Consider the following 27,946-nt stretch of genomic DNA (forward strand, 5'->3'; position numbering starts at 1 on the left):
TATCTCTGCCTGGGCAAACAAATTCGTAGGAGAAGTTACACAGAGTAGAATTAAAACCATGTATCAAGCACCCTGCTGTTGTGGATGAGTTCCTGTATGGAGTGGAAGGAGAGTAATACTGCATGTATCTGCTAGACACAGTCTTTGTTTCCCATTTATGGATGTCAGCATATAAGCAAGATATTAGCTTGTCTGGAGGTTCACTGTTGAGAGTGTACTGCCAGTGCTGGGAATTCCGGACATCTTTTCAAGATAAGATAGGCATATGATGCAGCAAAGCTCAAGGGTTCAAGTTGGAACAGATAATTATTTTTTTTTTTCAGAGAGGTTATTTTCATGTGACTACCTGTATACCCTCTACTTCACACACACCTCCTTGTATAGCATAAAATGGTGGGTGTTTCAAGATCAGGGTAAACACGTACCTGAAAGCCTACATATTTCTTCTGCAAATGAGAATATTACAGAGCAAGTTGCTTTCAGCAATCTCTTGCATAACTGCCTTTTCAGCTTAATCCCTTCACATGCTAACACACGTATTTAGTGTTTCCAGCTTTTGTATATTTTAAACTTCTTAGCCTCTTTGTCCAAAAAAAACCCCAAAAACCTTTATCTTTTTTTTTCCTTATACTTACATTCCTTTTTTTTTTTTTTTTATCGTATCACAGTGGGAGTTGGAAAGCCATGTTCATTAGATGCTCAAAATACAATATATTGCTAAGAGAAGCCATTCATCTACTTAACTCCACAGCTTGGAGAATTACCAGAATTATCTAAATCCTGTGGTGGTATGAAGACACATTCAGGAGTTCACAGTACATTATCACCAAATATTACTCTAAGTTATTAGTGTAGTCTCCTACATCAGACAGAGTGCTCTGTTTAAATAGGAAGGCAATACTCATCGCAGCAGGTAGAGAACAGTGCAATCCCTGTGCACACAACTTTGTCTTACCTCCAGGTTTGATGTAGAAGCAGTTCAGCTGAGTTTCATGCACCAGCTTCCCCTTATACTTGGTGTCAGGCTCCCCTGGCTGGTGGCTGGGGAGCGGGTGATACGCTTGCCGAACCAAGGCTTGAAACATTTTAAAATTCCAAGGAGCTGAACCTAAGTGTATTTTCTATAGATAGAAAAGGCACATTCCTTTTGGTCAACTTTTTCTTTCTTCTGAGTTATTTTATGCAGTAGCCTTGTACAGAAGTTAAAGCTTGGATGCTACTTTAAGTTAGTGACAACTGGATCTTTTAATCTAGAAGCTATTTTCTAGCTCTTTGAAACCTCTGCAATATCTCTTGCGTTATCCTTCCTTTTCTTGCTCTTCACTCTTAATCCTTTCCTTGTCCTCTGTGTCTTATGCTCAGTTGGAGCCTTCTCCTCCCCCTGTCGTTTTTCAGGAAAACTTGGATTGAGGAGTGAAGATAATGGGCGCCATCCACCCGTCAGCTCATCACCTCCCCGAGCCACGGCGATCTCTGGTTTCTGTATATCAGCACGGACTTCTCTGATAATATCCTCTGGGGCTTGAAAAAAAATAGGTTTGTCTAGCAGAGGGTGGACTTCACTCCTGACATAGCCAGAAAACTTCTCTTGGAATGTGAGCTTGCTCACTTGTGCTCTTTTATATGTGTGTGTATATATATATAAAAATATTTGTAACCTTCTCTGAAAACATGGAAGATAAATATGTGAGCGAGTGCATCCCCCAGCACATATACAAGCTGCTCACTTCTGTCTAACATTGATTTAATGGGGGCTCTTGAGTGCCTCATCAGCGCTCCCTTCGTCAAAACAAGCCTTAAGTCGGCAGTAAACAATACTTTTCAATTACAGGAGGAAAAAGGAAAGAAACCCTTCCCAAGTGTAAGATAGCATAGCCTTTAAAGGACAAGGAATGTGTTATATACAGAAACACGGTGCGAGTGCTCCAGTGGAATTCCACTCGGGCTGCTAATGCAGCATTGCTTTTTTGACTTAACTGCCTTACAAACTAGTAACAGTGTTGGGCTTGATGCCTGCTGTCTGCTCTGCTTTAATGGTTGTGGCTGCAGCCCAGTTGTTGGTTTTGCTGCACAGAGCTTGCTTTAATAAAATATAAACTTCTCGTGTCATAAAGAGTTACTTAAAATCAATCGTAAAATACCCCAGTGGGTTTTACCTGCTAGATTCATTATTTTGGACATGCATAGGCCTAAGTCTTTTGGGGCCTGTTTCAGTAATCCTTTTGCAAAGCAGAGATATTATTTATATGAATAAAACCAACCAGAGATTCTGTAGCCAGGAGAAAAAAAAGGAAGAGATGTAAGACATATGCTTCAGGTCAGAAGTCAGCAATAAAGGGGCAAGGAAGATTCTTCCTGTGAATCATCTGGTGTTGGTCATTGTCTTAGCCAGGATATGGACTTTCAGTTTGATGAGCTCCACCAATTCTTTTGTCTCTGCCAAACAAACTGCCTTTCTGTAAAATTTTAGTATTATTTGCTAAATAACATACAGTGTTACATTCTCTACATGGGAATGTGTAGCATCTCTCAATTAAGAAGTTCATGAAATTTCATAATAATTAGAAAAAGGAGAGAAATAACATTGGATTTTTATGTAAGGTATTATATGCCTTCCTGCAGGGCTTTACTGCTTTCTTTTTATTGTTATCTCTTTTTTATTCTGGTTTCTCTCACATGAATATTTCTCTCTCTAACACTCTCTCTCTATCAGAAAACAAAGTAGATGTTCAGATTTGCACTGAGAGTTAAAAGCTGAAGGAGGGGAAAGACTGAGGAAGCAGAAGATACATTTTATTCCTAAAGGATTATACATGAGCTAATAAAATACTGCTAACTTCTGAAGCAAAATGAAATATGCATTTTTACTTTCTGTGTGAAAATAATACAATTGCTGTAGTAAAAATAATCCAGTGCAAAATTCCAAATTTTTATTTAAATTCAACTATATGTCTAGTGTATATTCATGGATTCAAAGTTGCAGGGTACCTCCCAGTGCTGCTGTTGTGAAATGTCTGGCTGCTGATATAAAATTATTTTGATAAATGGGGGGGGGGGGGTTCTGTTGGATTACAGGTCTAAAGTAAGGAAATGTTTACTGCTGAAATTGCATTTTCTCGGTGGCAAACTTGATCTCAGGGGTACAGTCTGTTTCTCCCTTTGTACGTGTGCCCACATAGAATGTCTTGTGTTCAAGGAGGCAGAAAAATCAGTAAACTAGTAAGTAATCTGAACACTAACAATACAATTTTAAAAGATATACAAATATGTGTAAAAATAATTACAGTAATCAGAAGAAAAAAGCAACGAGGTAGTTCGAGGAGGTGGTGTTTGTATCTTCATGAAAGAAATCACTAAACTGCGATTTCACAAGAAAAATACAGATGAAACATTTCTATTCATACTTTAATGATCATTCAGCTTTCAAGCATGCAAGAATGCAGTGGCCATATGTGAATGATAAAGGGTTCAGGGGCACAGTCATCTACTGAAATTTATCTTGGGAGCACAGTGTGAACCAACCCACAGCCGGAGCAAACCTATTACTGTTTGCCTGTCATTATGTGAGAAGAAGGAGAAGCCTTTCTGGGCCTGTGAAATTGTGTTATATCACTAAAAATTGCACGGACTTAAAAATTTCCAACTGCACCTCTACAGCCAAGCAGATGTCACTGAAGGCAGTGTAGCAGCTGACTGCAAGAGAAGGAATGGCTGTAGAGTAGTAGAGAAGAATTCTTTAATGTGTTGAATATAACATGGTAACAGGCTGTGGCAAAGCAATAAAAGGAAATATGTAAGATATGCTGTAAATATGAAGTGAACATATAAAATCTCAGGAGGAGTAGTTGACTTTACTTTTGCCTGTTTCTATGTGGATTTTTTTTATTCTTTTTCTAACCATTTCAGAATAGAGATGGTGTAGGAAAAATTAACAAATTGCCTGCTTCCAAAGTGATGGTGTGTACAGAGTATAGAAACAGAAAAATACAGAAGTGGGGTTTTTAAATTCTCTTAATCTTAAGATATTTCTTAGGTGTTTCTTGTTATAAGAACAAGTATATACAAGTAACTTAAACTTCTGTTGTTACAGACCAAGAACTTAGTCCAGATCTGCAAGTGTATTTCCATTACTTAGGATCTGAAGGTATGCAGTGAAGAAATAAGAGATGAGATCACAACAGTCAGAATTAGAAACATCTTCTATAGTTAAAGTTGCTTATTTTCCTCATGAAGTCCTTTTCGAAGTTGTTCATTATTTTGTGGGAGTTTAAACCATTTGGAGTGACAGCTCATCAGACTGATTAGGGCAAAAACTCAGGTTTCAGGAAAAAATTACATGCTATTGAACACCTATTTGAGGTTAAAATAATCTTCTTTTTTTTCTCTTCTCTTCTATTATACTGGAAAAATGGCATCGTCTTAGTTTGGAAAATAACTTGACCTTGAGCTCGGCTATAGCTCTGGAATTAGAGGTGCACCTTGACCTTTGGCAGGTACCTCAGAGATGCACTTTAAGAGTAATTGGGAGCATATTCTTAGATTGGACTAAATTATAAATGAAAACCGTGATGTTCAAATCCTGAGGAGCCCTCTACCAACTGTGTGTGGCACAGACAGTGGAGGAGGCTTTATCCCCATGGGACTGGAAGCCCAGATACTCCCCAAGAAACATATGGAAACTGCTGCTTTTCTTAACATAATGGGAGGCAGGATGGAAATTGAAATGCAGAAGGCAGCTCTCCTTCCTATTCTTTCAAATGAAAGCAATTTTTTTGGTCTCCAGGAAAGTTCTCATTGCTTTTCAGTTCTAGGTACGATGTGAGATGCATAGAATCAAGAAAAGAGTGTGGTTTCTAGTTTAAATGCTTCTAATTGTGATAGTCTTATGTTAGTGTAAGCTTTTCTGCTGATAGAAAATATGGATCTATATTTAGCCTAGATTTGTGCAAGGCATTTTTGTTCAGATGATTCCTGTAGATCAGGGCCTGGCTTCATTTCAGTGTATTGAAGATGTTTTGTTGTTTGCTTTAGAAAGTTAGCAAAGAATATAGAGCTAATAAAGGTAATAGTTTCAGATGTTGAGGGGCTATGGATTTCTTTCCACAAAGCCTTTCTCTGATGGGTTTTTATTTCACAGGAAGATTGCTTTTGTTGTCTCAGGATATTTGGATGCAGCTTTTAGCTTTGCTGCAGACTTACTTACTTGCCTTTCTAAAGTCAGTGTCTATCTCTCATTTTTCTATATCAGAACTAGAACAGAACTTTCACCCACCATTTGTTTATCTTAATACCTCCTCACTTAGCTTTTACACTCCTTGAGTGAGACTCTTTAGTCTTTTCCATTACAAAAGGCAGAGGAGCTCCAGTTTGATGGGGACATTTTGGAAGTCTATTGTGAAATAGTAATGAGAACCACTTGTTACTTAAGAGCAGCTTATAAATAAGAACAATAAAAGATTTATTAAGAACAACTTGTTATTTAAGAAGTTGATAGCCTGGCATTTACAGACTTCCTGCCTTAATTTCAGTGTCACACACCATCCTGATCTAAAAATTATTTGGAATTGATGATGCAATGGCAGGAGGTGTGACTGGAAAACCAGTGGTGTGGGGAAAAAAATAAATGCACTAAGCCAGATGGATCATAACATAGAAGCTATTCCTGTGTCGTGACTAAAAATTTCTTGTAGCATCAACAGAATGCATTTTTACAGGAAATCTTGCAAATACAGTTTGCATTTGGGCTCTTTTCCAAAAAAAGTAAAGACCCTGCTGATGGACTCTTACATCTGCTGAGCTTCATGGAAATATATGGATCAATGGACTTTAAATTTTCCTACAGTACTAACAGAACTTTAGCTTTGAGGCTATTTTAGGGGGCGTTCCAGTGAGCTAATTTTATGTCTCTGCTACAGAGTTAATTTTTTTACCATAAAGAATTTCTGATAAATTTTGATTAAAAATCTGCCTGAAGTCAGGCTCTCACAGTAGAGCCACAGACATTTATTTAGTAAACAATTCACTATCTCTGTTGTCCCTTTTTTTGCCTCATGAAATCAGAAATGTTTGCTGGCTCTATCTGGAAGTCTGCAAATTAGTCACCCAACTTTCGTGACTGGTAGAAGATGGCAAGGACATTCCAGGGTCCATTCTATTAACAAAAATTGTTTCTTATGTTGATTTTTAAGGCATAGTTCCAGGCACAATTAAACAGATGGTGGTGAGGAACTTTTTCTTGACTTCAGTGGTGTTGCCAATCATTGCCCACTCTCAAACCATTTGCTTTTGGGGGAAGGGGTTTTGAGGGGCTTTTTCATTTTCTTGGGGGTTTTGTTGTTGCATATTTTCACTCTCTGTGTCTGATCATTGCTTTGCATTAACATGTCTCCAAGTAGGATTCTTTTCCCTTTAACTGGTTTGGTTGTTTTGGTGTTTGGTTTTTTTTCTTGCTCGTTTGTATTTAATATTTTAAACATTTGAAATAATGGAAATACCAAGTCATCCTTTTCCCTCTCTTTATTAGCAGTTCCCCAAGTAAGTGGATTAGAAGCTTTGTCAGCCTTTAAATGAAAGAACAAGTGTCTGATGATTTAACAGATTGGGTCTTTTCAGAGCTTTTTAGGAATTTAGGTTAAGCTCATATCAAAGTACACATTTTTGTTACCTTAAAAACTCTTCCCTTGCTTCACTTTATTGACATTTTTGTGCCTGAGAAGTCATAAAAGTTTTGGTTCCCCTTTAAAAACCTCCTGAAATAACAAGATATGTCTAGAGCTGATTTCCATTATTTAGAAGCAAATACATTTTTTATATATATGTTGTATTATGCAGCTTTGCACAATGTAGAGAAGGAAAAGATCTAAAAATTCCAGTCCTGTTGATGGGCCACATTACTATCAACATGGTACAATAGGATAAAATTTAAATTTTTTTTTTAGTGTTTTGGTTTTAAGTACCTAAAGACCTAAGCAAAATGTTGTGTTTGAAAGAACTTAAAGGCTGTTAGGAGCTAGAAGAACTTTGACTCTTAAACTGGGAAATAGCAAAATTAGGGTTGCTTGTGTGATCTCTCTGTTTATGGAATTTTATATCACATGATCATTTTCTTTTGCCATAAGGACTTTGTTTCAGTTATCAAACAGTCAGAATGATGTTCACATGAAGAGTGGCTACTCAGTGTTCTGGCTTTTTTTCTCATAACTGACACGTGGGTCTCTTGCTTTGTTATATGCCACTGAAATTCTGCACTAGGGACAGAATTATTAATTGCTTTTTTCTTGTTGTTTTCTGCAAAAATAATCAGTATAATAGCTGATAACTCATGAGCAAACTGAACTTATTATTCACATGATCAAAACCACTTCTTACAGACTTGGATTTGATTGTGCTCGTAAGTAGGTGGTGTTTTTGCAGGTCCTGCTCTCAAATCTTTCCCAGAGGTCTGGGATCTCAAATCAAACACTGGGAAATGAGGCACACACAGTCAGTGCAGCCACTTAAGATGACATTTCACAGCTTGTGTATCATTGCACAACATCTCTGGGGCAGCATCAGAGATGGAATTCAGCTTTCCAAGAGACTGTGCAGTTGCCTCAGCTGCAGGCTTTTTTGTATTTGCTTTCCTTTGTTGCAGTCCTCTCTTGCATTGTGCTGCAGAGCAGGATGTAGAGCTTCAGCAGGCAAGTTTCCTGCACCTCTTGAGCCTGAGCAAAGTAGGTGGAACATCATATGCTTGTATTGTGACTGTAAACATCATGGGCAAAAGAAATACACTTACACTGGAGTAGAGGAGCACAAAATTAACATGGCATGCTTTAGTTCATGTTTTAGGTGAAGAACTGGTAGATTAAAAATTATTACTGTGGGTATAACTCACTTTGGTTCCTTTTTCAGAAGGTGCTGCAAATTGGGGGCTGCAGTATTTTAAAAAGTACTAGGAAAAGATATGCAAGCATTGATAGTTTGCTGAAGAGACAAATATTACAGGAATGGTAGACAGCAAAGAGAAAGGACGACCAACATGAAGGTGTCTGGCTGCCACGTGAGATGTGTGTACAGGAACTGCTTTTTAATATAGCCAGGCATGGATTTACATGGATTTATGATTTATAGTCAGGAGCAAGAGTCTAGACCATACATAGGGAATAAAGTACCTTAAGAAGCATGATATAAAATATGAAAGTTTAAGAACAATTTTATTTATGTATTTGTAATACCAGCAGGGTATGGGGGAGTCTCTAGTAAGTAGTTATTTCTGTATTAATTTTTACCAACCTTAAATACTTTATACAGTCTGTGCAGCAATAGCTTAAAAATCGTATGTTCCAGGTGCACTGAAAGAAAAACTTTGGTAATGGAAACATCTAGCCAATAGAAGGCAAAAAAAGCTAATGGCTGGAAAAATAAAGAGTAAAACAAATAATCCTAGAGAATGCTGTCCTTTGTAATAGAATACTTAACGTGAATGATTCAAGTTGATAGGAAATTCTGCATTATCATAATAACTAAATAAATGCTTCAAATACTGAGAGGTTAGAAATTGTTATCCATAATTCTGGTAGATAGCAGCTGTCAGCTTCTGCTTATAAATAGTATCAAGTGCTCTAGTGTTTGTGAGGACAGGAGAAATCCATAGCCAAAAAATGAAAATTGTAAGGCGGAAGCTGTAGAATTGGCTCTGAAGTCGTGATTTAAAACTTAAATAGTTTACTTCCTGAAACTCAACCACTGAGCTATTAAAGGAGCTTCACAGATTTTCAGTTCAAAATTCTTCAGTTTTGATTTATGGGTAGTCTACCTTTTTCCAAAGGTAAAAAATTCTAAAGACTGATATCCCTTAATATTTAATAATTTCAATTAGATTATTTCAGTCATTTATTTAGCTTCCCATTCAATATTAATTGGATCTTCTTGATTTGATAGCTGCATTATATCCTTCTAGCTTTGTGTAATCTTGTTAAGAACATTGTAATTTGATGCTTTCTTTTTCCTTTAATGTCATCAATTGATTTTGATTTTTTTTTTCTGGTTTTTTACAATAATCTCTTCTTGGGTAACTTTCTGGTTGAAGCTGGGCCTAAAAGTGACTTAATATTTCCTCTTCTGTGCAGCAGTAGAAAAATTTGCTTTTTCCTCTGCTGTTTCATGATGTATTTTTGATGTGAATATTTTAGTGAAATTACCACTCTGCAGATGATACTTAGATCAGGAATTCAGTTTTGTCAAGCAGTCTGATAGAGAGGGAAGGCAGATAAAAGTAATCTGTTTAGATTTAATCCTGATAAGACATGCAGTGTTTTCAGGATGGTAGAAAGCTTGCAGTGAAATTGTTATTGTGTGTGTACAAGTGTGCCAGGTTCACCACTTGACGGTTACAGTTTGTAATCATCTTGGGTTCTTTTTCTGGTTGTGGGTTTTTATGTGTTGTCACACACATCAGAACTCTTTTTGCCATTTTGTGTTCATCATTAATCAAGGTGAAGGCCATTAATACACATCTTTACTACTACTATTTACACTTTTTTCTCCCTTAAATGCAGACTATAGCAGAATATAGTACTGTAGTGTGAATTTACACCATGGTTACTCCAGGTATCTCAGATTCCCACAATTTACTGCCTTCTCACCAGTACCTCATTCTCACATGCATGCAAGAGCTCAGAGTATGTTGTGCTGCCACAAATGGAGCAGCTGAGTGATTATTTCTCAGTGTGTTTCTGAAGTGTTCCTCTGTTCTGGGCAGATGGGAGAAGTGTGGAAGGAAGAAGGGTAGAACTGTCCACTTCTGAAAGATTTCCCTCCCAACTGGGTGAGCTGTAAGCTCAGAGGTTGTTGGGCTTTGGTCTTAGCTGGCTTTCAGCTGTGCTTCCTAATCTGAGTTGAAAGTACCATTTGACTGAGGTGAGAAGGGAACTGTGAGTGGGTTTGAAGCTCAGTTGACATCTAGGCTGAAGGTCTCTGGCTCTGCAGTATCCTGGCTTAAAGCTGGAGTTAATGGTGGTGGTTTGGTTTGGTGGGACAGACCCAGTGTCCTTATTCTGTGATCTGAAATGGGTTTGTATTTGTTGGAATTCTATTTCAAAATATTAGTTGTAGTCCTGTAAAATCTGAAATTATCTGTTATACTGGTTATCAGACAGTTTACTTGTGTTTGTCACTGAGTTGAAGTAAACTAGTAAACAGTTTACTGTTGATTCCAACAGTAGTTGATTCCAGTCTTTCAACTTTGAATGGCCAGAAGCCCTGCAGCATTTCCAAGGGACTGTCAGCATTCAGATTTATTAGATATTCATAAGTAGTCTATGACATGTTTGATCAGTTGGCCAAAAGGTGAAGCTGCTCAACCTGTGTTTCGTATTGATGGTGCCACCAGCTGTGGCAGACATAAAAAAATTTGAGAAGATGAAGCAGATGGCCAAAATTTCATCATTACTCTTCAGCGTGGGAGATTTTTTTCTAACAAAGAAGAATCTTGATTAAAGCAAATTTGATTTGTCTGGGGCTCTCAGTCTGCTTGCTGTGTTGTTGGATTGAAGAATATAGGGTTAGTTGTGATTTGGACAATAAGTTTTCAAATGTGTTTCATCAGAAGAATGTGTAGTTTTGCATAACAGGTTGGTGTTTTGGAACCTTGTGAGTTCACACACTCTTCTACAGATTCACAATTTATTATTGGATGCCTATTGGAATGTGCTAGAATATTAATGTATATTTTCATGCATATTTTAATATTTATGTTAAAAAAACTGAGATCATTTGTGCAGTTCAGCTCTTATGTTGCATATTTGTAGAACCACTGGTGCGTATTATGTTACTTGCCTTTTTTAGGTGAATAATAGAAATCATCACCCTTTTCATTAGTCATAAAAAGGACAATACATCTTTTAAAAGTCAATTTTTGTATTTCTACAGGGTGTCTTTTGGGGTTTGGGATAGTTTAGACTTTTCACCAGCGTGCTGCATTAAACAGTTTGAACCATTTTTAGTTCTATAGAAGACAATACACAGCTGAAAAATTTGAGGGGGAAATGGAGAAAAATATTACACTTGTGTCTTACAAGCAGCTGTACATTCGTTTTCTTTCCAAACACTAACAAAGCCAACGTACACTTCATGTGCCCCGGGTTTGGCTCAGTGGAATTGAAGGAGTTATTGCTTTTGGATTCTGCTGATCTGAGGAAATATTACATCATCAGGGTCAGTGCTGCAGTTGTTTTTAAGCAGGTACTCAATCCATTTCAAATGAAACCCATTTTCAGACGAAATCTAGCCACTGCTGTGTTTGAAGACGTGTTAAGAACTGCCATTTCTTAGTAAGGTTAAGAGAAAACTCTTGCTTGCAATAGAGTAGGAGGGGGAAGGGGGAAGAAACACAGCACCTACCTCTTTGTTGCCATGAACATGGATGGTGCACAAGGTTGTGGTGATAGAGATGGGAAGATCTGTGTTAAGCCTTTGTGCTTCTGCCTTCCTCTTCTCGCAGCAGATGCCTGAGGTTAAAACTAGGACAGTTACCCTGACAAATGTGGACAGATTGTTTTGAGACAGTGTTGTAGATTTATTCCCAGGCTATCTTACCAGAGCTATATCACATGGCTGTGAGTGGAAAAAAGCTCCCTGTTTAGGATGATTATGGAACCTGCACTAACTACAGTCCCATTATGGTTCTTACCATCATGATGGTATCCTTAGCAGTGTGTATGTTTGAAAACCTTGAAATACAAGTAAATTCAAATCTGTTGTTGCTGCACTTACTTTAGTGAAGATCTTAACTTATGCATAGAATTCTAATCTTGGGGTTGGCTGCAGATAGTTACTACTTTTGTGGTGAAAATAATGGGCAGCATTATAGGAAATCTACAGGGAGGCAGAGCTCTGTTCCTACTGCTTCAACAACTTTGATGCTATATAGGATAGACCTGAACACTGTTGAAAGCTAAACAGATTTTCCTACTTATGTATGCTGCAACACTCCCTGCAGTAAGCTGGAGTCTAATGGATGTGATATGACAACTGAAAAAAATGTCAGAGAAAAAGATTTTAAAGAAAAAAACCCTACTGGTTTCATGTTCTGAAGAAAAGAATCAAATACCTTTGCCTCTGTTGAATATTTAAGAGCTTGTAATTTACATGCTTAGAAATGTGCCTTTGATCTTTTCTGATTTTTGTAGGATCTCAGGTGTCTTTTTTTGTTTATAGATGGGGAAAACATAAGACAGAAATAAATTTTAAAATTTCTTTACAGGTCACTTTTAAATATCTACCAAGTAGAATTGCTGTCTGAGGAGATTCTCATAGTTTGTGTTTGATGTGCATTTGCAGTGTCCATATATGGGATTTGGTTTTATGATAAGGAAGAATGCCAAAGAATTGCAGAGCTCATGAAAAAGTAAGTGATGGGTAACCAAGACTTTTTTTATGTGCTTTTTTATGTATGTATTTCTGTACATACATGCACATTATATTTCTAGAGCGATCATACCTTTCTGCTTTAAACCTATATTTATAAACTTTGTTGCAGTTGTCAAGCCTGCCTTTTGTATAATCAGAAATAAGTCACTGTATTGCAATACTTATTCCTAATTTGTAGTGCAGCTTTCCAGCTACATCCGAGTGTAACAGTTGATATCATTTATTTCCTGATGACTCAGAGATCTGTTTTGAAGAATTGTTTTCTTTGGGGGTTTAATGTATTTTTTTGGTTTGGGGAGATTTTGATTTTCAATGTTACTGTTACCTTTTTTCTTCAATCAAGGTAAGTGCAGGCTATCTTGAAGGCATAATATATTAATACAATTTCTGTGGGTTTTGTCCTGTTTGTACATCATGACTGAATTCCTGCTTCTTCATTTGTACAAAATATGTACAAAATTCACTTTGTTTTTGGAATATAAAGCAAGACTTCAGTTATCTTTGAATTTCTTACTTTTGTGTACATAAAGATGTTATTATTTTATACGTATTACAGAAGCTTTAGTTTTGCAGTCAAGTTGGAGATCACACAGAACTATATTCTCAGCTGGTTTTTAATATGAGAATGTCATGGATAGTTTTTTCCACTCTCACTCCTTTCTTCATGTGTCCAGGATGGACAAGGCTCATTCTTCTTCTCTGCCCTCAGGCAGCCTAATTATGGGCTTGTTTGCAATGAGCCTTTTCTTATGACTGTGTTCTGCAGGATTTAATGTTTGCTTGGAGGAGGAAAGAGCTGAAGTCTCACAAATTTTATCAATATATGCAATCTAAATTTTTTAGAGCTATAATGTGGAGGATATACTGAAGGGGCTGGGGTAGGAACAGGCAGTGATTGGATATTCCAGTTTCCTGTGGTACAGAGGGCTGGACATATCATTGCATCACAAATCTTGCAAGGGACAGGAGGAGGGATGATGTAGAGCCACATCTTTATCATCCCAAGCAAAGCCATGGGAAGTGGGTACAGTCAAGCTGGCAGTATTAGGTGCTAACAAAGCACAGTGCAAAGACCTGTGGAACTCTCCCTTTCAGGTCATCTGTCTCAGTCCTAACAGCTTCTGTAGCCAGAGGCTTGCTGAGGGAGTGACATCAAGTTTGATTGGCAAAGTTGCCAAGTGCCCAAAAGCCCATTTATGTGCCCTGCAGTACAAGTCCACACAGGGCTCATCCTCACACATCTCAGTTCATAGCAAAGTGCTCTAACTCTTCTACTGCTACATTCCAGATCGTATTTGTGATAAAATACTGGATGGGAAGGTAGTCATGTTTCCTCTGTATATCCTTTTTTAAAGTACTACCTGCTGCTTTTCATTTTGCAGTGACAAAACATTGTGAAACACTGACTGTGACAGTGTTGAGGGTTTGTTTAGTGGGGTTTGTTGGTTTTACTGTATATGCTACAGCTCTAAAATGAGTCAGTTGTGACCCAAGAAATAATTGATGGGGATGAATTTACAGAAATAAGCAATGAACCCCAGGAAACCCAGGTTTTTGACAGCTCGTTTTAGTTAACTAGCTCAAGTTTCAGTTGGTGGTGATTAGGTGCTCTCAAACTGGTAATTTACTACAATAAAACCTAGTTTTCAGAGGATTCATGCAAATGTAAACCACATGTAGTGGTTTATAATAGCAGTATTTCATATAGATAAAAAATACCCTGTTGCTCAGCCAATTGGCTGCGTGTTTTAATTCTCAGCATTCTACAATAATAGTAAAACAGCTGGGGCAGGAAATTGGTCATTTGCTAGTAGTTAATGCCTGATTTGTGTGTGTTTGCCATCCTCCACCACCAGCAGAACTGAATAACACTATAAATTCCCTGCTCCTTCTGGATATAGAAATTGTGACTCAGTTGCAGAAATTTTATTCTGTGGTCTGGTGTATTCAAGATGGGAGCAAATTGATCTCATGTCAAATTATGGATTTATAGAGATCTTTTGATAGACATCTTTTTAATACATGCTTTAACGTAGATGGGGGAAAACAAAAATATTTGAGTTTCAATTAAGCATTGTACGGTAGTTGTGGTTAAACTTTTTATATTTTATCTGGGTTTTTTGTCTTGTATATTCTCCTCTCCCCTCCACCTTTCAGCCTCACTCAGCAGGAACAATTCAAAGCACAGCAGGGCACAGGAACAGGAGTGTCCCCAATGCTTATGAACTCTGCTAACAACAAAGAAGTGGATATCTTACGGATGCTCACCAAGGCCAAAGATGAGTATACCAAGGTGAGACTTGCTGCTTATGAAAAGAAGAAGTTTCTTTTGGGCAATGCTATGATGCCAACATGCTCCTCCTTTACATTATGAAACATAAAAAAGGTTTGATTTTGGTTTGTTTCCTTTTTGAATAGTTTTACTCCAAAGTGAAGTGCTTTTGGACAGTGTGCTCTCTCGTTTTGTGGAGCAGCTGGTAGAAAAGTTCTGACAGAATTTGCTAAGGGCTCAAAAGAAATAAATGCCATCAATAAAGACTTCTGGAAGGAGAACATGTATATGATTGTTTATTTGTTGAATGGTAGAGGGTAAGAACAAGTATCAATTGCCTTTCATTTTTATCCTTAGATCTCCTGTGCTTATTGAGTAGCACCTTGTGCCCTTTTTCTGGGTGAAGTGTTCACCTGGTAACAGTTTCTGAGGTTTGTACAAATGACTTGGCTCAGAGGAGGCCTTTGACAGTGAAGTTACTGCTTTTAATTGTGGTTGTTAGCTACTTTCAGACACTAATGGAAGGAAATGAAAAGGTTGAAATGCAGTATGGTTTCAGCCCATGTGCTTCTTTGGTCTTCTGAGGCTTCTAAATAAAGAAGTAACTAATGGACTAATAATGTTCTCTATTATTGAGCAATCAAAAACGTTTTACTTTGGGGAATAAAAATCTAATAATTTTAACTATTCATATATAAGCTGCAAATTGTTACAGAGCCTGCAGGTTCCTGCTGCTGTTTCCTGTACTGCTTATGTGCTGTCATGCAATAATAAAGCTCATAAGTGTTCTGAGTCTAGAAATATATATATATCTTTTTCTCTCTTTAAATTTCATGTTTATTTTTTTTCTGAAATGTAGCTACGAATAACATCCTCAGAAAGATAATAGCAAACTGTTTGAGTTATGGTGATATCCAGCCTTTTTTGTGGTGGTACAGTTTCTTTTGAAGCTTGGGGCCTTTGTATTTTCTGATTTAAAGTATTATGGTGGACAAACACTTCCAGAAACGGGTATATTTTCTATGTTTTAATACTGAATCAGTATCTAGTGTTGGCATTAGAGAGTGTGATCTGAGATGTTACCAAATGTTTAAGATATTTCCATTAAATAATCTTAAAATACTGTAAATGGAAAACTGGAAAAATATTAAGCTGTCTTCAGATTCTGTGAAAAGGAGGTAATAAATCTAAAAGAAGTTGCCTTCCATTTCTACATTAGCACACAGAAAATCAAGACAAAGAAGAGGAAGTTCTGTTGTTTAAATAATATCTTTTAGGTCTTTTCCCTTTGCAGATAAGATCTTTTGAAAACTTGCTTCTTACTTCATCTTTTAATCTTTGTGCATTTAAGGGATTGCCAAGAAAATAAAAACTAACATGATAACTTCCTCTTCCTCTGGAACATGAGTACTAGGAGTGTCTTACCTCTTAAGAGCAGGATATGTGTGATTTCTTGTCTTGTTAGCAATATAAATTTCAAAAGAGTGTGATAGATAAAAGCAATGACAACCATTTTTGTATTTAATGTCAATATGTTTTGGCTGCTTTATGACATCCACTTTATTGCCAGTGTATGTATTATGAATTAAAATGCTGATGTGCTAAAACCAGTTATGAAATACGTTGTGCTCCTTTTTGAATTCTGTGTTGTTTCAGTGAAGAGGGTGTTTTAAAGTATTGGAAGAACACCAATTTTCTTGGTGTTCTTTTAAGGAAATTTGCTCCATTTTTAGTGGTGTAACTGATTTTGAAGGGTATATCTTGTTCCCAAATTAAGTTACACGTTTAGAGGTTACATGCAAAATAAAATACACAGGCCCCTCCTCCTTTTTTTTTTTTTTTTAATGGAGCTTTAAGATGCTAAATCACTGAATTATTTTTTGAAAACTGTGCTTCTTATGCACTTACCTTCTCTTGATCTCTGGCAAGAAAAAGTGGTGTTAGCTGGCCTCATAATGATAGCCAGGGAGATACACAGTAGAACAGCTCTGAGGGTACAGAACAAAGCATGACAAAATGTGTTTCTCCTTAACCATTGTGCCTTGTACTGCAGGACAAGCTCTGGTTTTAGCTCTGTGCTGCACAGATCTTCTCCAGCATCTACCCACTTACCACACCATCTTTGATTCAGTAAAGGGCAAATTAAGTGGATGTCCTTTGTCTGCTTGATGTGTCCAATATAACTGAACCTTCCTTCTTCATTACTAAGGACACACAACCATTTGATGAGAACATAATTTCTGGCAGTGTGCAAGCACGACCTCTGGACTTCTCTTTGTGTTCTTTGCCTGCATCTTCACTGGTTTTAAGCAAAATGTTCCACTGGTACTGCCCTGACCAAACAGGAATATAGTTTCAAAGTTTTCAGGTGTCTTAGCTTTTGGTTTATTGACTGTGTGAAAGACTTGATGGTAGGATACAGAAGGTCTGGCTTCCCTGAGAGCACTGCCATAGGCAGCCTGGATGATGCAAAGTTGACATTACTGTGCTTAAATAGTCTGAAGTGGTTCCATATGTCTCACTTGAGCAGGGCTTTGACTGGAAAGCCTTGCTGCTACTGCTCCTCTGGGAGACAGTTCTTATCCTCTTTAGTTACTCTCTTCTGCTGAGCACCCTGTACACCTTCATGTGACTGTTCATTAATGTCATTTTGTAGCTGCACTACATCAGGTAGGTAGAAATCTTCACTTTCCACGGCCTTTTAGGTCTGCACTCAAGCTCTGACTTCAAAGCCCACTTCATTTCTTTCAGCGCAGACATCAGTTCACAAAGCTCTTCTAAGTTCCATCAAGCTGTGGCTGATATTCTTTCCTTGTACCAGACCTTCTAGCATCTCCTCCTTGTTCTTGTCAGTTCTTTGTAGCTCACATGTCTCAAAGTCAGGTTTTCACTACAGAGCATAAGACTGGGATGTGACATGGTATTTGCTTCAGGAGAACTGCAGTGCTGAGCTTCTGTGCTTATCCATCATCTGTTTCCTTTGGCTGTCCTGTTCAGCTTGAGCTTCATGTTGTACAGGTGGACTATGGAATCTCACAACACAGAGCAGCTGTTTTCCTCAAGTGTCTCTGCCTATCCCAAACTCACCAAAACATCCTCAGTGATGTTCTTGCGCTTTTTGATTCGCGTTCACCACGTTTTGTTCCAATGTTACCAAACCTTTCTTTGACTTGATCTTAGAACCTTTTGATTTCTTATGCATCCTTTGTAGGAGCATAGTTTTGAACAAGACAAAGTCAAATGTTGTAGCTGATGAGTTCTGTCACTAAAGAGCATGGTGACATTTCTTTCATGCTGCTTTTTTCTGTTTGTTGATGATGACATCTGGTACCTTCTTTACCTGTCTAGCTGACAGTTGCTTAAAATGTCATGCTGGTGCTCCTAACTTACTCATCAGCAAGGCCATGCTCCCCATCTGCCAAAATGGCCTTATATTCTGAGCTCCAATAGTCACAGATTCTTTTGAAATCATCATAGGCTTTTTTTTCTCTTCAATGTACTACTCTGTGTTTGATACCAGCCTAGCAGCCATGTTATTAAATCACAGCAATGATACCAAGTCAGGTCAATGTCATTCTCTATAGGCTTTTGTGTATACTGATGTTCATTTTGCTGAGGAATTTGGTCTGAAAAATGCTTATATAATGTTAACTCTGTTAAACTCTGCTGCTTCTTGCCTCATTTTTATATGCTTAGTTCTATGATCATGCAGAGTATGACAGTGGAATCTAAGGTATTTATGGTTTCTGAAGAATTAAGCCTTTTAAAATATCCTGAGGAAATAAGGATATTATTTAAGTTCTGCAGAACTCATTGTGAAATATTCAAGAGTATGTTATCCACCATGTTAAATAAAAAGCTTATGTGGGTTATGCTGAAAAATAGCAGTAAGAAGGAGGTATGTTGAAGAAAAAGCAGCATCATTAGAAAGAGAACAGTTTGGGAGAAAAAAGCTATTTAACCTTGCTGAAGTGCAGTTTTGGTCTTTGTAGTATCATGTAGGATCTGTCCAGTCTGAAAAACAAAATCTTCTTCACATGTTTTAGTACAGATCAAATAGGGGCTTCATGCTGCCTATCCTGATCCTCCCCCACCAAGGGAGTCTTCATCACTCCAGACTTTCTCACCAGCCTCAGGGGCCTGGGATTCCTGAGGATAAATGTTGCAGAGAAAGCATTCAGGACCTCCTAGAGCCCCTTAAGTCCCCAGGAGAACTCTGGTTCTGCTTTACTGAGCAGCCCTGGCACCAGCATGTCTTTGTTTATTGCTGCAGTAGGTGTCAGAAATCAATTAAATGATGAGTTTTGTATATTTGAGAGTGGGGGTTATTTTCTCACCTAGCCTAGGAGCCAAGGAGTTTGTCTCAGAAAGTTCTGGAAAGAACACTGGCAGTGGCTCTGGCAGTGACTCTGCTGTGTGTCCACATAGTCTGCCCAGCCCAGAATTCTGTTCCCAGTAACACACAAGACTGGGCTTTTTGGAGGAAAGAATGAGAAACCAAAATTGATCATTCCTCACCCAGGCATTTGTCCTGCAGTGTAAAATTTAGAGCCCATCAAATTCACATAATTAAACTATGAATATTATTGTTGGATAGGATTAACTTTTTGTTAGATAATTCTTCTCAAAGTCTTTCCAGTTTTTTGGTTTCAATTGTATCAAGTGACAATGACTTCCAATATACTGTTTTCTTTTCTACTGACAGTAGCATTCTTTGTATACCCCAATTTTTTTTAGTTTCATTGACTATATTCTTATATTTTACAATGTAAAAAGGAGCATCTTATTCACCTTTTCCTTTTCTATCTCTTTCATGCAGCATTTTCTGTGGGTTTTCTCTGAATTAAATCTTGCCCTTTTCATAGGACAGTTATTCCATGTCCCTGATGACTTTTAGTTATTTGTCTCTGCCCATCTTTTTATAAATTTGTTATTAATATTGTCATATTTAATAAGAAAACATACTGATTTTACAAACTGATTAAATCTTTCATTAATTTTCTGTGCAGATATATGCATCCTCCAAGTTCCCACAAACTGAAGATTTATGTAAAAGAGTTTGAGTTATAATTCTGCTCTTTAAAAAAAGCATTTTAAGTGTTCTTTATAGGCACATTTATCCTTTATGGATCTGAACTACTTCTAGCTGCCTATTGATGCAGGAAAAGCATGTCTGTTGCTTGGTTTCTAAAGTGCTTTTAAAAATTATTTTATGTTCTGTTAAGTGCAGGAAAAGCAGAAGATCAAAAAAAGTACTGAGATTTAAATTAGAGGGAAGTCTCATACTAGGGAAATGTTGGAATCAAGTGTTCATTTTTCATATGCCTCGTGGTTCTAGAAAATTAGGTTGCAGTTGTTATAGTTTTTCCAGTAGCATGATAGTTCATAATCAGTGCTGCAATTAGCATTTTTGGTTACTGAATACCTGTTTATGTCTGTATTTTACTACAGTTGCGAACTATGGGGAAAAGATATTGTCACACCTACTAAAAGATACTTCTTTTCTGTTGCAGTGTAAGACCTGCTCAGAGCCAAAACAAATAACCAGTTCCTCTGCAATCTATAACAACCCCAACCTGATCAAACCGATTCCAGTGAAGCCCAGTGAAAACCAGCAGCAACGACTCTCCCAGCAAAGCAAGGTAAAATGTGCTGTGTGTTTTCTGACTAGTGCTGCTGTAATCAAGGAACCCTGTAGGAATATTTATTTCAGTGGGAAGGTCAGTGCAGGAATCTGAGATGGAACCACTGTAAGGAATGATTTTAATGCACAACTAATCTGTTTTATAAAAGCTCCTCAACCCCCACCGTGCGATGTGGAAGCACGTGAATTACAGACGTGCTATCATGATGCCACAAAGAAATATTAGTCTTTCAAATTTTAGATGCTTCTTTGATCACAAGTTTATCTAGTCAATTGCTGGACCACAGCTTTTGTGTTTATTGTTTTTTCTTTAGGTGAAATAATTGAATCTAAATAAAGAAAAGTCTCAATATATCTTGAAGCCAAATCACACTGCCAAATCCTAAAAACTGAATTCAGCTGTGACCAGCAGATGCACAAGAAGCAGCCCTACTTCATACACAGGCAGATTTCTGTCTCTTACTAATATTGCACTGATGGCTGAAAGAGAAAATGCTCTCTCATGATATTTAAAGCAAAGCCACTGCTATATCTCAGATTCAGTGATTTTTCTCCCACATTAGCAGCTTGGCAGCAGTCTTCTTGCCCTTCCTATGTGACAAAACTATTAAAAACCCTCTTGGGGAAAAAAGAGCATAGCAGTTTTCTCAGCTTTTCCTTGAATACCGCTGGCTAAATACTGTCACCACTTAATGCAACTTAGGCGTGGGGGAACTACGCTTACTCTTTGCCTTTGTCCCCTCACAGAATGCGGATCCTGAACCACAGCACTTGTCTCTGACAGCACTGTTTGGAAAGCAGGATGTCTCAGAACCGCTTAACAAGCAGCACCAGGAGAACCTTCCCGCCAGGCAGGGTGTGGTACGTTCGCTGTCCTACGAGGAGCCCGGCAGGCAGTCGCCCTCTGCGGAGAAGCAGCTCTGCCCCGCCATTCAGAAGCTGATGGTGCGTGGGACAGACCTTCACCCCCTCGCCGAGTTCCCCGAGAACCGGCTCTGTGAGAACGGCAACATCCACCCCGCGGGGGAGACTTTCACAGGGCTCTTCCAACCTGTGACTTCTCACGGTATCGCGCCGTCTCACGTGGTCCAGGATGCTGCCGGCACTCAGAGCTTGCTGCAGAAATTGCAGAGTCAGTCAGGGGCAGTGACAAAAATGGACCCCGGTGCGACAGCACCTGTGAACTCGACGGCTTCCGTGTTCAGCAGGACTCCTGCTGCTGTGGGAGCACCGGCAGCCACAGGGAATAACATGAGCCAGCCACCTTTGGTGTACTTCAACGGGTCCCTACCGGGCCAGACTTTAGAGGCTCAGACACTTGGTAAAGAACAATCCAAACTTCCCAGACAGCCACTTTCTCTCTCTGGCAATCAAGCAGCCAATTCTGGGGTGATTTCACCTCAAGAGTTACTGAAAAAACTCCAGATAGTGCAACAAGAGCAACAGTTGCATGTATCCAGCAGACCAACGTTGGCAGCTAAGTTTCCTGTTGTTACTCAGACTACAAATACACTGAAACCACTGGACTCCTGGATAGAAAAGGCACCTGGTACAGAAAAACAGAGTGCACTCTTTCAGGTAAATGGGAACTTTAAAAATTATAAATAAATAAACAAAATTCGTGCAGTCTTTTAAACTTGATGATTTATTATGTTAGTCTTTGCTTCATTTTGGCCAGCATGTTCTTGTAACTGTCTTCCCACATGTTGCACGTCTTTCATTTTGCAGGTGATACTTTAACAACGTCAGGTAAGTTCTGATTTACCAAAATGTGGTGGTTTAAGTACTGAAGGCCACATCTCTTGCATATCAGGGATGACCAAAAAAATACTGCAGGGTTGGGTTTTTCCAGAGGCCCTTTGAAAAGTCACCTACTTTTCAGTTCCCATATTTAGTCTCAGGCTGTTGTGTGTCACTGCTGGTTAATGAGGGTAATATTTTGGGTTTAATAGTTTTTTCTACAAAATTAGTTATAGCTTTCTCTCTGTAGATATGCATTCTTCTGTATTCCAGTTGCTAAAGATGCTTAAAAGGTCCCTTGTTTTCTAACAGCAGCTTTCTGAAGTGTTTGTATATTGGTGAATTAGTTATCTTGTACCACACCTGTTACTTCTAGCTATTCATTAGCTATTCTTTTTTGTTTGCTATCTATTATTTTGAAAAAAGGTCTTGTACTTAAATGCCATCAAAAAAGCAAATCCCCATAATTCTGGTGGTTTTGATCCTAAAAGTCAGATTGGTGTCTTAAAAAATTCAGATGTCAAGAGACTGTATCTCTCTCATGAGTACTTTTTTCTGGTCTTCAGAAGAGCAGCACATGCAATTGCAAAATGTCCTATCCTGGACATTTCTAAAGGATCTTCTACACTAGAATGTCTTTACATGTCCTGTTTAGGGATGCATCTAAGCTCTTTTCAGCTTCCTTTATTGTGGACAGACCTTCCACTAGACTTGTGTTGTATTGGAGTATGACTTGTATTTGAGTCTGGAAGTTACTTATCCAATTAAAAAAGCATTCCCCTTTTCAGTGTAAAGTTCAGAAACTGCTTTTCTATTGCAACTATTCCATTGTTCTATTTTATTCTATTTTTCTATTTCTATCAAAACCTGAATGAAAGACTACAGAATACTTCAATGTGCTCCAAGAATCCTCTCCATACTAGAAAGTTGTTCTATATGTGAAGAGGCTGAAACAGTCATTTAACAATATAAGGGCCACATCTGTCACAAAGTCTGTGACAGATGAGGTCAGAGGAAAATGAATTTGATATAGCAAATAGCCATCATTATTTTTGTTCTCTTAATTAATGCAGCATGATTTTGAATCTCTGTGTGAAAGAGTTTTTTGGGGATTAGTCATTAAAATTATTCAGAATCGGTTGCTTACAGATGGTAACTCTGACTTTCCAGTGGAGAGCTAAAGAGTAAAAAGAAGATCCAGAGTCACAAAAATTCACTTGTTTTCACTGGGAATGGAACTTGCCTGCTTTGAATGTAAGAAGTTGTCTGATTCACTGGTACATGTACTGATAGCATAAGGACCTCAGACATTCCTACTTTGAAGGTAAAAGTGAAATGAGGCAAGTGCCAGTCATTATGCATAAATAAGAAAAAAGGAAATATGCTGATATATTTTTTCAAATTAAAAATCCCCATAGATGCTGCTATGGCTAATGACTTTGTGTATATATGAAAAAGAAAACGATGCCAGCATTAGTTGCAATATTGAAAGGCAATTACTGAGGTCTGACATAATGCAATTACAACAATTTTACTGCTTGAGTTTGGATAGAACACTAGCTTGGGAGAAAAGAAAAATCTTCTCTGGACCAAGTCTCATTCACTGTGATTATTGCTGCAAGTTTACCTTAAAAAAAAAAAAAAGGAAGCAACTGAGACTCTCAGTCTCCTTTTCTGTGGCTGGGAGCAGACCAAGGAGATTGAGACTGTCTAGGAGTGGCTTCACAGGCTGACACAGCCACAGCTGCCATCGAAACACTATTAGATGCAGCTCTTCCTACACATTTAGTATTGCTTTTGAGATTTAATGCATAGACTAAAATGATAATGAAAGCATGACTAATTGTTGTTTAGGACACCTAAAGCTCTGCAGTCTGGAAGGAATGGCCTCTTTCACATGCAGCAGATTGCCAAAAAAGCAAAGGCAGGGAGGCTAAAAATGAAGGAGCGAGCCTGTGTTCCTCTGGAAGCCATGAATTAGCCACATGAAATATGCCTCCTTTGGAAAAAAAACCTGGAAGATAAAAAACAACTTTTAAAACCAACGTTAATCTTTATAATATTATCCTTGCAGTAGAGCAGAGGCTTTAAGTGCTGCCATGCCTGCAGAGTAGACATTGGAGTGAAATTGAATTGGCACAAATACATCTGCACATGCTCATGCAGAATTGATCAAAGCACATTCTGACAACAAACGCTGCAAAAGGTTTGTTCTCTGTAATTATTTGTCTCTTGGTATTGCCTCTTCTGCTACACTCCACCATCAGAAAGAGCACATTCGAAAAAGTCTGACAGAAATAGAGAGGTATCTGGACAGTGTCTGTTGTTGGAAAGATCATATTAAAGGAACACCCTAAATCCATCAGCAGCACTAAGAAAATGAAAGCAATAGTCTTTTCCACAATTGACACATTACAAGTCCAAGTTTAAATTGGCTTCTGCTGCATCTCCATATGGTATAAGAACTGTGATCTCCCACATGGAAAGGAAGAGGCCAGTTACCAAAAAAAATAAGAGGGGGGAAAAAAAAAAAAGAAAATAAGAAAAAAGCAAAAGCCGAAGAATAATACTTGGAAGCATTCAGTCTGGTCTGGAGCCAGCCCTATTCTGTGAAGTCTTCCTTATGCAGACAGTGAGTAACGTGTGCTTAAGATACAATAAAAAAGCATTAATCTGCAGTGGGCTTTTAAGGATATGTTTAGTGTTAGGCATGTGTTATCCTGATTATAGATACATGCGTGCTTAAGTGTTTATGTTAATCAGAATTATGGTTTTAAAAGTGCTTACAAGAACCCAGACATAAATTTATCTTTTCTGCAGAAGGCCACTTCTCCTGCAGCTCATTTTTCTCATTTCCTGGAGCATTTTTCTGTCGAGAGTGTGTTTTGTACATAGCGTTACATCGTCTGAGTATGTGCATGGTATCTTGAATCCTTGGTGTGAGCATCACACCATTGCCTCTCCTTTGTCCTGACTGCAGTTCCAGCAGGAGATTGTAAATGCGCAGGAGGAATGCAAATAGGTGCATCAAACTTGTTTCAAAAATTAATTTAAGTTTCTGTAGCTAAACATCAATTAAATATTCTAAATTGAACTTAAAAGACAAAACCGTGTTAGCATTGTAACCAGCTTTATTTTAATTAACTGCATTTAAAGTTCTTGAGCCATTCTTAGATTAGATGTTCTCAGTTTTAAGTAATGCCACTAAAAACTGTTGGAGGCTCACAGCACCCACTGGGTGTTGATGTTCCGATGTTCCAGAGGAGCCCTTGGTGCCCGTGGGATTCTGCTCACGCAGGAGCCACAGAGGTATCAGTTTGCATTACAGGAGATCTGGTGCATTCCTTAGCCCATGGTGTTATGTGAATTTGCCAGCTACCATGTCATCTATCTGCCAGCAGCCACACAGAATATCAGACTGATATCTTAGGGAGCACTTGGGCTTCAGAGGAGGAATACTATATACTGCAACAATTGTTTTGCACCTTTCTCATTGTTCTTACTTCATTGCTGCACAGCTTATGGTAGACTCCTACTCTTAGTGACTCAGAGATTTAAGTGTTGACCTGATAAAGCTGGAGATAATTTAGTAGAGGCCAGGTGAACAAGCAGCTCAGGTTAGGTTCTGTGGGAAAGAAGTTGATCAACAGAATTTTGGAAGGGCTGTTATGACTTGTGACTCAAAGCTATAAGATTGGTCCAAAGGCTGTTAATGTCCTTACAGAGCATTTTCAGTGCTTTCTGCAAAAGTATGGTGTTATAGGAATTGCAATTAATGTCAAGATCAGCATCCCATTTTTTGGTGGGTGTCATTTGTCCCAGTGACTCAAGGTGATCTGAACTGAATCTGAAATGAAAATTTTCCTTTATATTAAAAAACAAAAACCAAAAACCAACCCATGTGGTTTATGTAAAAGTTTGTTAGATGAGAGAAGTTTTGAGCATGAACACTTAGCAAAAAATTCATTTTAATATTGTGTAGAGACACAGATGCTATCCACTGAAAAAAAGAGATGTATGTTTTCTGTTCTTCTGACCTGGATGTTTGAAGTTCTGCACTGACCTGTAGATGTTGGCTGTGTCACCAGTAGATGGCAATATTGCTCATTCCATATAGTTTCCATATGCTTGGCAAGTCCTACCAAAAGCGTTTCTATGCTGAGAAGACATAATTCTTCCCATGTCTTTTAAACCACAGCGTGTGTACATGTTTGACAGGAGACACTGCATGTTACCAAGAGGGCAGTTTGTCTCAGGTTTTGTTTGTTTGCCTTGGACTGTAGAGAAAAATGTCTTTTGATTTCGAGGGATGCGTTATCTGGGTCTGACATAGTCTGTGGTAGATTCAGCCATGTCAGTGGGACAGATTATCTCCTCCAGCTGCTCCCAACCTTCCCTTTGCAGGAGGTTTCTGCCCTTGCAGAGCAGTTTGTATATCCATTCTTTAAATCACATTAGGGAGAGTCATCTTGTTTAAGCAAACCCTGCCAATTTTGCTGGAGGTAAATTAAAGAGAAGTTACTTCAGCAGCACGGATGAGTAGAGCAGAAATTATGATAAGTGTCTGGGGACAGTCAGTCTTCCAGAGGCAGGAGAAGAATCCTCTCACTTACAGGAGAACATCTGTGCCCACTCCGAAGGTCTCACTCCACAGGGGGATGTCACTTTGGACTCACATTGGTTTTCTTCTGAATTCAGTGTTGATTTTCAAGCAGAGGTGAGCAAACAGAAGCACTACCTGACTGTTTGGAGCAAACCTACAGCGAGTTAGTGAAACCTCTGCTCGTTCAGGAGCTTGTAACACAAGGTCTGATGATCACTGTTATGATTACATGACATGGGGTTGGAAAAAAGCTGCAGGTCAAGAGTTTTGAAGTAGTGCTCTCTATTTGAGAAACAGAAACAATATTTACCTAACTGGGTAAATATTGAAAAGGTAGGGGAGGTTTTTGCATTAGGTGCATATTGCATGCTCTCTAATATCCATGAGTCTTTCTTAACCCCTAGGCTTTCTGCTTCCTTAAATTTTCTGTAAAACAGCATGAGAACTGTCCTCCTCATTTCTTTCTATTTTTTTTTATGTTTTGATCTCACTTATGTTGTTCAAGCATGTCTTGGGCAGAATGATCATAACTAGGAGTAAGACAAGCTACAAAAATAGGAATGTTCTTTAATATTAAATTATGTGGTTTTGCATACCTAGGGGAGCAGCCTCAGTTTTATTTTCTTAATTTTAATTTTTCTTCAAAACTGAAATGGAACCCAGGACACAGAATGAAGTGATTCAGTAGCTTTTCACCTTTATATAATAGCAATAAATCATGTTCCAGTTCAAAAGGAAGGAGCTTTGGTGAGCTCGTATCAATGAGTTTGTATTTTCTGTTCTTTGAGCAGAAGGTTGGATACATGAATAGCAAGAAGATGGCTGTTTAGGATTAAGATTTATTACTAGAATTACCTGGAGAGAGGTCTAATATCTGCAAACCAAATGAATTAACTTTCTGTTATGTTGTATGTTACATCTGGTAGTATTTGCTAATCCCACAGGTTTTACAGCTCCAAGATGCATTGCAAATTTTGAAATTAAAAATTATTTGACACTCATCTTTGCAGGTTGCCATAGTTAGGATACTGAGTGAACTTGCAGAACTGCTGCAGCATCAAGGCTTTCATTCTCTTTGAGAGTCATTTTGATTTTGGCAACTCTGTGTTGGTTAGGAATTCTGTTTCTGACAGTGCCACCATACCACTGTGACTCTTAGATAAATCACTTAATCTCTGGTTTTTTTCCATTCTCCTTAAGAAAATGAGAAGATAAAATATATGCATATATATATATATGTAAAGTAATGTGAAAATTTTAATTGGAAAATACTTTC

General features: G+C 38.1%; 2 protein-coding genes across 4 annotated transcripts in view; one reads left to right on the forward strand and one right to left on the reverse strand.

Moving 5' to 3' along the window:
• Positions 1-1,389, reverse strand: part of CACNA1C (calcium voltage-gated channel subunit alpha1 C) — a 480,151-nt gene extending 478,762 nt beyond the window's left edge. The window contains exon 1 of the mRNA XM_064654541.1: positions 956-1,389. Coding sequence (XP_064510611.1) covers positions 956-1,085 — 130 coding nt within the window. The 5' untranslated portion in view covers positions 1,086-1,389. The remainder of the gene's footprint in view (positions 1-955) is intronic.
• Positions 1-27,946, forward strand: part of DCP1B (decapping mRNA 1B) — a 42,711-nt gene that overhangs the window by 11,361 nt on the left and 3,404 nt on the right. For all 3 annotated transcript variants that reach the window (XM_064654546.1, XM_064654545.1, XM_064654547.1), the window contains exons 4-7: positions 12,322-12,388; positions 14,569-14,704; positions 20,197-20,325; positions 21,075-21,905. In XM_064654546.1, the coding sequence (XP_064510616.1) occupies positions 12,322-12,388; positions 14,569-14,704; positions 20,197-20,325; positions 21,075-21,905 (1,163 nt within the window). The remainder of the gene's footprint in view (positions 1-12,321; positions 12,389-14,568; positions 14,705-20,196; positions 20,326-21,074; positions 21,906-27,946) is intronic.

Source organism: Pseudopipra pipra, chromosome 5 (assembly GCF_036250125.1).
Source record: "Pseudopipra pipra isolate bDixPip1 chromosome 5, bDixPip1.hap1, whole genome shotgun sequence".
In the NCBI taxonomy this organism is placed as follows: domain Eukaryota; kingdom Metazoa; phylum Chordata; class Aves; order Passeriformes; family Pipridae; genus Pseudopipra; species Pseudopipra pipra.